The 12142-nt window shown below is 51.4% G+C and overlaps 1 protein-coding gene and 1 non-coding gene across 5 annotated transcripts in view; one reads left to right on the forward strand and one right to left on the reverse strand.

Annotated features, from left to right (window-relative positions):
• Window positions 1-6615, forward strand: part of LOC122384816 (dual specificity protein phosphatase CDC14AB-like) — a 63994-nt gene extending 57379 nt beyond the window's left edge. Inside the window, exons 7-13 of one of the 4 annotated variants that reach the window (XM_043372564.1) lie at window positions 532-762; window positions 1578-1868; window positions 2183-2289; window positions 2731-2859; window positions 3173-3291; window positions 3647-3817; window positions 5283-6615. In XM_043372564.1, coding sequence (XP_043228499.1) covers window positions 532-762; window positions 1578-1868; window positions 2183-2289; window positions 2731-2859; window positions 3173-3291; window positions 3647-3817; window positions 5283-5340 — 1106 coding nt within the window. In that variant the 3' untranslated portion in view covers window positions 5341-6615. The remainder of the gene's footprint in view (window positions 1-531; window positions 763-1577; window positions 1869-2182; window positions 2290-2730; window positions 2860-3172; window positions 3292-3646; window positions 3818-5282) is intronic. The other 3 variants (XM_043372565.1, XM_043372566.1, XM_043372567.1) reach the window with 3 other exon arrangements.
• A 4133-nt stretch (window positions 6616-10748) lies between these two features.
• Window positions 10749-10821, reverse strand: Trnav-cac. The gene has a single exon. It is a non-coding gene; the product is annotated as a tRNA-Val (tRNA).
• Between the last annotated feature and the right edge of the window lie 1321 nt (window positions 10822-12142).

A 12142-nucleotide genomic window follows, 5' to 3' on the forward strand; every position in this document is an offset into this window, starting at 1 on the left:
AACATTTGCAATAGCTCCCTGTCAACAACAATCGTATCCTGCTTTGACTGGCTTTATTGCTGCCGTTATAATCTCGAGTCATAAAGGCGGACTGCCATTAAAGCCTTCAGATAAGTTTATAGCTATTGTTGATTGGAGTCTCAGCGCGATTACAGATGTGCTCGGGCAGGCCATATATGACGGTTGTTTGTGTAGTGGCAGTGAGTTTGTTCGGCTAATGGTCTGCCCCCGCAGTTGAGCGTATTGGTAGTTCCGCCATATTCGGCATTTCATTCATGCTGCACCCCTGAAAGACAAACAGGGCAGCGCAGCTCTCTCCAGTATTGACCATGCATTCAACTCTGAGCCGTGTTTAACATGCTCGGTCTGTCTCTAACTACACTCGCCATTCACCACTGATCGCTGCTTCTCTGTCATAGTTATCTCTCAGGCAGTGCCTCTGGTGAAAGATAGCATTGTTTCTTCACCATCCCCCTCGCCAACAGTGTCCCACCCCTCGTCCCGCTCTGACCCCTATGTTTCTCCCCACAGGCTACACGCTCCACTCGCCAGAGACCTACTTCCCCTACTTCCAGCGGCACAACGTCTCCACCATCATTCGGCTCAACAAGAAAATCTACGACGCCAGCCGGTTCACGAAGGCCGGCTTCGACCACCGCGACCTGTTCTTCATCGACGGCTCGACGCCCAGCGACCAAATCACCAGAGAGTTTATCGAAATCTGCGAGCAGGCCACCGGGGCCATCGCCGTCCACTGCAAGGGTGAGATGGAGTGGAACGGAGTGGGGTATGGTGGGGCGTATCGGCGTGAAATGTAGCAGTGAAGAGTGGAGTGAAATGGAATGGAATTGAGACTAAAATCGAACTTTGTTCTAGATTGGGGTTAGCAGACAGATGAACCGTTGGACCCATTAGGGGTTATTTGGGTCAGTGTGCTTCGTTTAGTTAATTAGCTCACATGAAGATAATAAGTGGCACGACCCGCATATGCATTCCACATATGAGTGCCTCATAGATTACATCTTAAATAAGCAGCTCGTGCAAGTTGTGACTGGGGTCAACTCATATATCGCTAATTAATTTCGCCTCCTATCTGTGCGGCACGTTAATTAGTGTCACAACGGCCGTGCCCGGCTCTGGCGTTGATGTGCCTTCGTGGTCATTAGTCTGTGTTTCTCCCTCTGGTAATTGTACGGGGGGCTATTTCGGTGCAGCGCGGCCAGAGGGCAAAGTTTTTATTGGCCACACGAGCCGCCCCTGATGTTGGACTGGACGCTGTGTGTCCAGACTGATAAATGACAGTTTTAACGGTGTTCATTGGCGTCCGGCGGGCGTCGCCGGTCTACAGTCGCGCTGTCTGGCCGTGCAGGTTTCGGTTTCTATTCATCGCATAACCCTCGTTTGCAAAATATCCTGAGTTTGACATCTTGTTGTTGTCGATCTCGTTGGCCGCCTGCTTTGATTTCCTCAGCGTCTCCTAACAGATGTGGGGTGGACATTGAACATGTTCCGTACTTACTTTGATTCTTTCTACTTCCTTTCCATGCAACACACCTGACTTCCCTCCCGTTCCACAGCGGGCCTGGGCCGGACGGGCTCGCTGATCGGCTGCTACCTGATGAAACACTACCGCATGACCGCCCCGGAGACGATCGCCTGGCTGCGCATCTGCCGGCCGGGCTCCATCATCGGCCACCAGCAGCACTGGCTGGTGGAGAAGCAGCCGCAGATGTGGCAGCAGGGCGACGCCTACTACAACCAGCACCGCAACTACCAGAGGTTCGCGCGCTGCACACACGGCGTCTACGGCGGGCGGCGCAAGAACGCGCCCGCAGCCACCACCAACGGAAACGCCGCCGTCAAAATCGGTGGGTGGATAGGGAGAGCGAGAGCTTTGGGCAAGGGAAGAGACGTGAAGTGTGGGCTGGATTTAGGTGGGGTGGGGACTGCGCAGACGCATTTGGCTGGCGATAACGTGCGTGTAACATGATCAAGATGATTTTGCTTTTAGTTATGAATAGACATCATGACGTGTATTTAGGTGAAGTCAATGCCATTTCATTAATTGGCCAGACATTGATTATTTTCTTAATCACATCGCAGATGCTCACGACTTTCCGTCCTTTGAGTCCCAATGCGGCTTGAAGACCCGCACTAACCTCTGACCCTTTTTCGACCCCAGCAGGCCGACAGCAGGACATCAGCCGGATCCTCTCCAGCCGGGTGGACCTGATGAGGCTCAACGATGACGACCTCGCCGGAAAGGTCAAGGAAAACCAGCGCAAAGAGGTCAGCTACTCGAGCGGACAGGAGCGTCTTGTGGGCGCTGGGGAGAGGGAATGGATGCTCAACAGTCTACTTTCATCCTTGTTTATCGGTGTTGCTTTTCAGTCATGCACCTAATTTTCGAGTTGGGATATTGTGCAGTTCAATCTATGAGTAGTAGAGTACTGATATGCAAAAGGGAGTAGGACGCGAGAAGGATTAAATGCGGAATCTTTGTTTCTATTTCGCTCGCGAACCAAATGCTTTCAATTTTGCATTGGTCTTGTACTTCAGGTGACTGGGTGGATTTTTACTAGTAGATGGGTAGCAGTATCCTACATCCGAACTAGCTCAGTCATGTGCTTCTAATCCTCCCAGCCCGTAAACTGGCTGCAGCTGTCACCCTCTCTGTCCAGTAACCACCCATCCCTTCCACGTGTGTCCTCTCCCGGACGGTTTTCCCAGCTCCTCTCCCTGGGAAGTCGTCACTCCCGCTACCGGCTATCTGCGCGGCCCCAACGGCAGCGGGACGCCTACGTGTATCCATCCCTGCACCGACTGTCCTTTACCTCACTACCCTGCCCGGCTCGAAGGGTAAGCGCAAATTGAAGCGGACAGCCTGTCTCATCTTGACTTGTTTCCGCACTCTACCTAAATCTGTCTTTCTTCCGTTATATATCCTGCGGCATTCAGAATGCTAGTGTTTAAAATGTATGTATCGTTCAGTCATCATCATATCAGTATCCTATCGCTGTGGTGTTTGTCCATTTACTCTCAGACTCAGTGACGACAGTGATTTGACCGGTCTGGACCAGTGAGCCCTCCGCCGTCCACATCTTACCCCCGCTGCCGTGCGTCTCCTCACCCACCACATGTCTCTACCTCACCACATGTCTCTGTGTCGCAGGACGAGGCCAACCGTAACGTGTCGACCCTGTCGAACGGAGAGCCCACCCAGGGCGACCACCTGACCCGTATCAAGGCGATGCGGCAGCATCCGCGCCACGCCACCACCGGCGCCATCTCGTGAGTGGAACGCGAACTGTAGATTCCTGGGGCCTACCGCGCGGTACTATGTTCATGCGATAATTATGTCAGACATTGGCCTGCTTTTGTTTGAAATTCAGCGGCGCTGGTCTGCATTGATTCACTGTATAATTATCGTAATAGCATGGTCGTCAGATCCGATGCTCATGGCTCACTAGTCACTGCTCAGGTTGGTATTTACTATTTACCCCAATAACCAAAGCGGCATTCGCGAATGGGTTCCGTGCACCACTTTGCGTATTTTTACCAAATACACCATATCAGTTTCCAGTTTCTACTGTCTGTGCTCCCATTTATTCCACCCGATCTGACAGTGCTCTGTCTCGTGTTTCAGCGCCGAGGAGCACGCGGGCCACACGCGCACCAAGTCGTCCCAGGTGTTGCGCGCCGTCTCGGGCGGCAGCAGCTCAGCCCTGTCGCCGCTGAAGTCGGCCAAGGTGTCGGCCAAGAGGACAGAGTCGGCCAGCGGAGCGCGCGCCAGCCGGGCGTCCAGCGCCAGCCGCAGGTGGGTAGAGGAGCGGAGCGGCGGGTAGAGTGCTGGGGGAGGTGGGAGGAGGGGATATCGCACGTGGTGCCGGCTGGGAGTGGCATGGGGTCGGTATGGGGCGTTTGTGATGGAACGGTGATGGTGGCAGCGCCTCTCTACCTAACTCGGCTCGCCAGCAGGCATGTCGATGTGTAGCGATGGCGAGAACTCGATCGGCGTCGGCATGAGGTTAATAGCATCCTGGCTGAGAAGTTATAAGGCCTGTTGACGTGGCGGAGTGTGGACCTGTACTGGTGTGCCCTCAGCCTGACGTACCCTGGCTGCGTCCCATGGGATCAGTATCTGCCTCTCTACAGAGGGTTAACTGCTCTACCTGAGTTGTACTGTGTAGCTCCCTGAGCTCTCTCTAGTGTGACTTTGTGGTATGTGTATGCTGAGCTGCGCTGTGCGGCGGACGGTGTACCCTCGGGATGTCCCCTAGTCTGACGCGGCCTCCCGGTCAGGCGCGCCTGGATTCAGGCCGTGTACGGCTCTGTGGCGGTACCGCCCCCGCCGGCGGCCGCCACCCGGCTGAGGCGCTCGGCGCGCGTACGGCCGGGCGCCGCCGCCGCGGCCCCCGCCACGACCCCGGCGCCGGCTGCGTGAGTGGGCCGGCCGCTGTCTGATCCCTGTGTGTCGCACGTGCTGCCGTTCCCGCTGTGGCATGGACGGTCCCAGCCACCGCCACCCTCGACAGTCCGCGGCTGTGTGCTGACGACAGCCGACACCGAGCACGACGGACACCGGACTGAACTAAAAGGCTGTCGGCATCAGTTTACATTACGATATTTCGGCAATTTGCAGAAAAGGAACAAATTAATCTTGAAAATTGACACTCGAATAAATAATGATGGAGCTGTCGTTGGCTAATGTCGACTGATTTCACTGGACATCCGATGGCCGCGCTATTGTTCTTTTAAACAAAAATATTTTATCCCGGATTTTTTTTTTCAATGTGCACGATTGTCTCCTTTTTTGCTCCGCTGACTTTCACTAGAGCTGCTCGCATGGTTGTGTAATTCATGCTGGCCATTTTTAGGTGTTCAGTTTTCCGTGTTTTTTACTCACTTAGTGCGTCTTTTCATTGATTGCACCTTAGATATTGTATCGTGTCTTGGTTGTGTTTGTTGAATGTAATTTCGCAAAAAAAAAATCTTATACTGCAGTGCCAAAGAAAGCAATCAAGTATGCTGTCTTCATATATTGATATATGTAAACTCGTTCATCGTATTTACAAAAAGTAGCTTGTTGAGTACACATATTGTGGCAGATCTCATGATGATCACTGATGTGCTCCGGCACTGATCTCCACAGAGGTTGTTTTGCCTTGCTCCGAGGAAAATAAGAAACACGTCCCTCATGACCCTGTGAAGGCGGCCCTGTGAGGACGGTCTCTTTAAGTGCCCTTATCAGTAAGCTGATCGACCTTCTCTCGCTGTTTCAGCTCGAGCCGCTCGCCGGTCACGCACCCGGCCAAGACGAAGACGTCGCTCATCAGATGACTATCGGCGCTGCCGTCGGGCCTGTCGTCTCGCTCGGGAGGCGCTGCGCGCACGCGCTCGGCCGGCGCCGGCTCGTGGTCGGCGCTGCTGACGGCCGCCCAGACGGGCGCCGCCGGCCGCACGCGGCGCGCGCGCAACTCCGCATCGCCGGCGCCGCGCGTGCGCCGCGTCAACACGAGCGTGACGATGGTCGGCGGCGGCACCGTAGAGCGCCACTCGCGACAGACGCTGGAGACGAGCGCGGCGCGACGGCGACGGGAGGCCGCGCCGGCGCCGGCGGCGGCGGCGCCGCTCGGCGGACGCCGCTCCACCAACCAGGAGATCACCGAGTATTTCAGGAGTACAAAGCGACGCGAGGCGCGCGCCCAGGCGGCCGCCGCGGACGGTGGTCCGGTGCGCAAGAGCAGCAGGGCGATGGCGGCTGTGGCGGCGGCCAAGTAGGAGTGGAGCGGCGCGGCGCGGCCCGGCTCGACGGCAGGACGGACGGCGCGGCGCGGGATCGAATCCCACCTCAGTCGGCCGCCGTATTTTTGTATGCGTGGTTTTTATTGGGTGCGTGGCGTGCGCAGTCTTCTGGTGGGATGGTGGGTGACGTGACTTTAATATGATCGTGATGTTTTATAGTAATCGGTAGCCGAAGTAGCCACCGGCCGTTACTGGTCGTTTTATTTGGGACGGTTTTAACATGCATTGTGTTTCGATGATTTGGCGTTTGGCCCGGCGCTTCGCGGCGGGGCTGGGGCGGGGTTCGAGCCCGCCACAGCCGAGCTCCCGGCCAGGCGGGGTGGCGAGGCCGGTCCCGTCCTCCCCGCCCAAACACAGGAGCGGCTACCTTCTTTTAGCGCTGTACATTTAGTTGTTATTTTTCACTACTTGTTGATTTATGGGCGCTGCTGTGACGTCTCGCCCCGGCCGTCTGTGCGGATAGGAGCGTACCCTGTCCGGCTGGCGGCCCTACACAGGCACACACACAGAGACATACATATTGCATACACACACCGCTCTCAGCCGCGTAACCATCCTCTGCTGCTTCTACACACACGGCGCTGTACGGTGCGCCCCGAGTTGTCACGCGGAGAAACCTATCCAGAGTGTAACCATATTATTTGTCGGCTAGTGTATTTTTGTGATGCTTTTGGTAGACACTTCACCTCTGTGTATTATGAGCACTTTTGTAAAGACAACATGTAGAGTATTTTCATGGCATTTGGTATTGACATGGTGTAAATTGTGTGGATGAGGGAACACGACTGTATAATTACACACTAACGGCCATGCATGTGTGTTCAGCTGGACGGGAGAAAGGGAAGGAGCTGTAACGAGCGCAGCAGGGAGTAAACCGTCTGTTGTAACAGACTGATCGTTGGCTCTTTAGCACTCAGAGGAACGTACAGTCCACAGCAGAAGTAATCACTGTAATGTGCGGTTTCAGTCATGGGTATGTTCTGCTTCTGAAGCTTAGGAACGATTAACCAGACTACAATGAAGCTTTGAATGTAGCTTATATGTATCGTCACCCTTGCAGCTGCAACTTTAGCTATTGACATCTTCTTTTCGATCACTCCGCATTAAACAATCGCCAGTCAAAGCCAACCGTTGAGATTGGTAAAACCCTACATAACTTTAGCGGTGGGCTGTACGTAACCATGCTTTTATCCAACACGAATCGCGTCCAACCACGGTATGGCTTGGTTCGTATCTTTTGTCGGATTTAGTTCGTAAACGGGCTGCATAATCTCTAGGTGTCATGCAGTGGCATTGCGTCTGGTAGATCCTATATAGTGACGTATCTTTGTGCATGTACCGTACCCAACAGGTACCGTACCATTCCCGTAGCAAAGCAACCGAAATGGTAGGTTAGGTACCTAATCACCGTTTGCATCACAGAGAATGCTCAACAGTTATTAAATACATCAGTATAACGCCTTTTGGGGCGACTAATGGAGCGAGCGAGAGGGTGGGCCTTGCACGTGCGAAATTTCGAGGGGGTACCTCCAACTGACTTGTGCACGGCACCCTACTAACCGGTCTCCAGCGATGTGCCAAATTTGAGCACAATCGGCCTAGCCGTTCTCGAGATCTGGAAGCGGCACCCTGCACGTGCGCACGTGCAAAATGGGTCCCAACTGACTTGTGCACGGCACCCTACTAACTGGTCCCTAACCGTGTACCAAATTTGAGCACAATCGGTCCAGCCGTTCTCGAGATCTGGAAACGACCCCTGCACGTGCGCACGTGCAGCAGCACCCTAACTCTGGCACATGGATATGCATTGCCTAGCGGGTGCCTACCTACATGCCAACTTTCAGCGCAATCGGCCCAGTAGTTACCGAGATATTGCAACTATCACAAAAGTGAGTGTGACACCTCTTCGTTTTGCACGTGGCACGTGCATAAGGGGTCACCCACATGCATCGATAATCATCCAATACTTGGTAGAAGGAATGAAGCTACCCTACAAAAATTACCGCATGTAAATCGGTCAAGTGGTTGCTGAGATATAAGCGTCGCAGAATCGTGACCACGGCCGGCCGGCCGCTCATACTCAGAAATTTCCGTTATTCTACGAAGACTCCGCTCGCTTCGCTCGCTTCGTAACGAAAATGATGAACGTTACTGTATGCCTGGCCTATTCAAATACATTAGCCAGAGGGGTGTGGTAATAACTGGTGTAAGCAAATTGACCACGGTCAAAAATGCATTACCAGAATGCACTTAAGCCAACATTTTGGGATGGTCTCGTTCCTAAGTCGGCTAAGAGCTTCGATCCAGAAAATGAATTTATCGTTGGCATACAGTAAAATACATACCAAACTCGGCCGGTGATAAATTTTCAAGACCTCAGTCCTTACTGATTTTTGAACTCGGCCTTCGGCCTCGTTCAAAAATCCAGTAAGGACCTCGGTCTTGAAAATTTATTTACACCGGCCTCGTTCAGTATTATATATAACCGATAGGAATGGGAAGCGAATGAGAAGCTCTCGATCCCGATTCCCCGTAGTTATGATTTTATTTTATAGTCTGTAACACCGCGAGAGGAACTACGAAGCAAGGCCGTATAAGTTACGAAGGTCTTCACAAAAAGTTACAGACTCGACTCGTAGGATTGGGTAGGGATGAGTAGAATCCAGGGGCGGGCGAAGCTTCGGTCTTGTCGGGTCTCGCGGGAACGCCCTTTTTCAGGCGCGTAACCACCACTGGGGACACTGGGGACCGGTCCCCAGTAACTTTTGGGTTACTGGGGACCGTCCCCAGTAACACCGACGAACTCCTCAATTTGCTTAAATAGCCAAATATTGTCTCTAAAGCGACGTGAATAGTAATATCTATGTAGTCAACGAAAGACAACACTATGGATGTTTTGCTTAGCCAGCGTCCGGGTGGGCCTCTCAGTCAACTTCGCCATGGTGGGTCAACTTTTTGGCCACATCAGATTATCTCGGAAAGTAAGCAAGCTAGAAAGATGCGGTAAAAAGCAACAGATAGCTCGCTACAGTATCTTAAAAAAAATTATCTATGTCATTTTTGATCAGGTCATCGCTGAGGTCACTGGAGGTCACCAAAGGTAAAACTTTCACAAACTTTTGTCCTCAATTTCAACAACTTTTTACAAATCGGCGCATGAGTCAGGAACCAATAGAGATGCAGTGCTGCCTGCGGGAAAGTGCATTCGATAGCTCTTTCAAAGGCCTTTCTGAGTAATGTTCTCAGATTTGACCTGAGGTCAACGGTTTGGCTTCCAGGTTGGCGTTTTTGCGAAAAAGGTTTTTGTATAAAAACTTTTGACTCAAAACTTGTATGACGCTGGTTTGACCGTCATCGCGTTTGTCTCGTCAGTCGTCGAGACGCGTCTATAAGTTGACCTGAAAAGGTCAACTGGAAAATTTGATGCCTAGTCAAGGTCACGGAAAAGGTCATGTTGCATGTCATTCGATTGGTATTGTTGAGCTGAACACATCCATGGTGTTTTCAGCGCCCTAGCATGTTTATACCTAAAGTATGGTAAAAAAACTGTTGGAGATGTTTCTGACCTGAGATGACCTCAGGGGAATTGGGGAATTAAAGGGGTTACTGGTGCAATTTTCCAGTTCAGTGTATCATGTTTACCTGTGTCGCGGTGTTTGAATTTGTTTTCGGCCAAAAGAAGAGCATTTCAATTTTCTCCCAACGACTTACATATAATGGAGAAGTCGCAAAACTGACCTGACATTAGGTCACCGAGGTGAAAACTTAAAGGCATACGAATTGTTCATACTGATTTCCTCATGCAAAAGCTCGAGTTTCAAACTTCTGAGATGTAAACTGTAGGAATGGCAGAGTCACAAAGTTTTTAGAGAGGCATGGTTACTTTACTTGACCTGTTGACCTGACCTTAGGTGACCTGGTGTCCAAATTTTCACACACGATGCGAAAATGAGGTATCATAAGCTATACCAAGTTTCGCGGCGGTGCGCGCCGCGGTTTTCCTTAAAGCGCAAACAACTGGCAGGCGTGGCCAAAAACGTCTCCCACCCTCTCCCCCCCCCCCCCCCAATCGGGCGAAGACTGATCCTGAAACTTAATGTTTGGTCTTCACGGCCCTCCATGTGGTCCCCAGTAACTTCAGACTTGTGGTTACGCGCCTGCCCTTTTTCGCACCAGACAGACAGATTTTGCCTCCGATGAACAATGATTGGTCACCCTTCATTAGTCATCATCTACACGCAACGACTGCAGACTGTCCTCTGAGACTGTGGTTATCCATGACTTGCTCCCCCGGATGCTCGCTAGGTCCGCCCCTGGAAAGTTTCGGGGTCGTGTACTCAGCTCTCGGCGGTGAGCGGCGGCGGAAGTCTGGCGGAAACGCGTGAGCAGTGCGTGCGTGCAGTGCTGACAAAAAAACCGTGGCGTTTATCGAGCGTGATCATTCGTCATCGTGGGATGTGGATGTGCCTCATGGTGGTTGTGTTTACGTGGTGGTACAGTTCGCTTGGTGGGACGTCATCCGTGCCGGTGCTCGTCTGCGGAGTCGGACGAATGGACATGAAATATTCTGATTCTAAAATTGAGTCGATGAGATCGGAGATGAGCCCAGTTCACTGAGTCGTCGCACCGCTTTCTGTTGATCGTACATCCAAGAAGAGCCGAAAGGCAGAATGGATCGCATTGTCAGGTGAGTTCAAGTTGTAAAGCGTCCAGTATCCCGACTGCCTCCAGACTCCAGTGCCTCCGCCCGGGGAAGGGGAGGGTGAGGGGGCGCTATTGACGAGGTTTGAGAAGACATTGCTTTGTGGGACTGGCTCGGTGTCGATATCTTAGCAATATCCAGCATACATATTTCAATTATTAATGGGACGATGCAGTCTGTCAGTTGGAAAGAACCCACGCCTGCCCGTGGTTTAGGCGATGGACAAAGGGAGCATAAAGGATGTTCCCGCCCGGGATCGAACCGGGGACCTTCCGCGTGTGAAGCGGACGTGATAACCACTACACTACGGAAACAACTGAGAACTTTATAATGAGTTTTAATTAAGAATGTATTGCCCAAAGTTCTTTTGGTTTACTTTATTATTTATTGCCCTTATTTTTATTCCTTTTATAATTATTATGTGACTTAGCTATAATTTCTCTACCAAAATTATCAACAGAGCTAAGAACTCGCTGGTTCAGTATCACTCCGCTCATTTACACGACCAGCTGTAGGTGTCGCTGTAAGCGCTGTTATTCCTATGATAGGTGACGCTGTAATAATGAGGCTTCCCTCAGGGCCTCGGCTAACATGTTAACTACTGGGGCAAATGCCCCAGTAGAGTCAAGGAATGCCCCAGTAGTGGTCAGGTTTTGTCCAACCTCTACAAAATGATAATATCTTAATATTAACGTACATTCTTTCACTCGGGAGCGGTTGAAGACGTTTGTAGCAAGAAATCATGGGCGGCGGAAGAGAGGGTGCATGGCCGTGCAGCTGCACCCTCAATTACCATCCAAAAACATAGGCGTGCATTGCCAAACATACCTTTTTGTACCTCCATAATCCATAAGCTACCCTTCGTTCGAAAAAGCGTCAAAAATAATGATGAAACTACTTCGGTCAATTTTTTGGTCAGTCAAAGGTCAGGTCATGGGGGTCATTGAAGGCCAAATTTCGCCGAATTTCAGGTCGAATATCGACAATTTGCAAGATGCCGACGTATGACTCGGGAACCAATAGAGCTACAGCGCTGCGGAAAAGCGCATTTGATAGCCATATTAGCGTTTTTTTCTGAGTATTTCTCTCAGATTTGACCTAACGTCAACGGTTTTGCCTGCAGGGGGCAGAAACTTCCAAAATAGACAAATTTTTCGGGAAGTTTTTTCAATATCGAATTTGACTCAAGCCTTGCACGAGCTTTCTTTTACCGACATCGTGTTCCTCTCGTCAAGACGCATCGAATTATAATTTGATCTTGAAAGGTCAACTTGAAAATTTGACCTCAGGTCAAGGTCTTGATCTGACCGGAAATTGTCATGTTGCATATCAGTGGATCCGTACCGTCGAGCTGAACACGTATAAGGCGTTTTCATCGCTCTAGCATGCCTCTTTCAAAAGTTAGTCGCGAAAAACTGTTAGATACCATTTGTGACCTGAAATGACCTCAGAGGTATAAACACGGTCATGGATGGCATTTTCATGTTCAGTGTGTCAAAATTACTTGTAATTCAGTGTTTGAGAGTGTTTAGAATGACTTTCGTCCAAGAGAGGCGGTTTTAACCCGCGCCCTGGTGGGGTCTGTTTATAACGCGACCTGGTGGGGGGGGGGGCTATTTTTTGCCCCCCCCCCTC

The sequence above is a fragment of the Amphibalanus amphitrite genome, unplaced genomic scaffold (genome assembly GCF_019059575.1).
Source record: "Amphibalanus amphitrite isolate SeventyFive unplaced genomic scaffold, NRLGWU_Aamphi_draft 000199F_arrow, whole genome shotgun sequence".
Classification (NCBI taxonomy): Eukaryota; Metazoa; Arthropoda; class Thecostraca; order Balanomorpha; family Balanidae; genus Amphibalanus; species Amphibalanus amphitrite.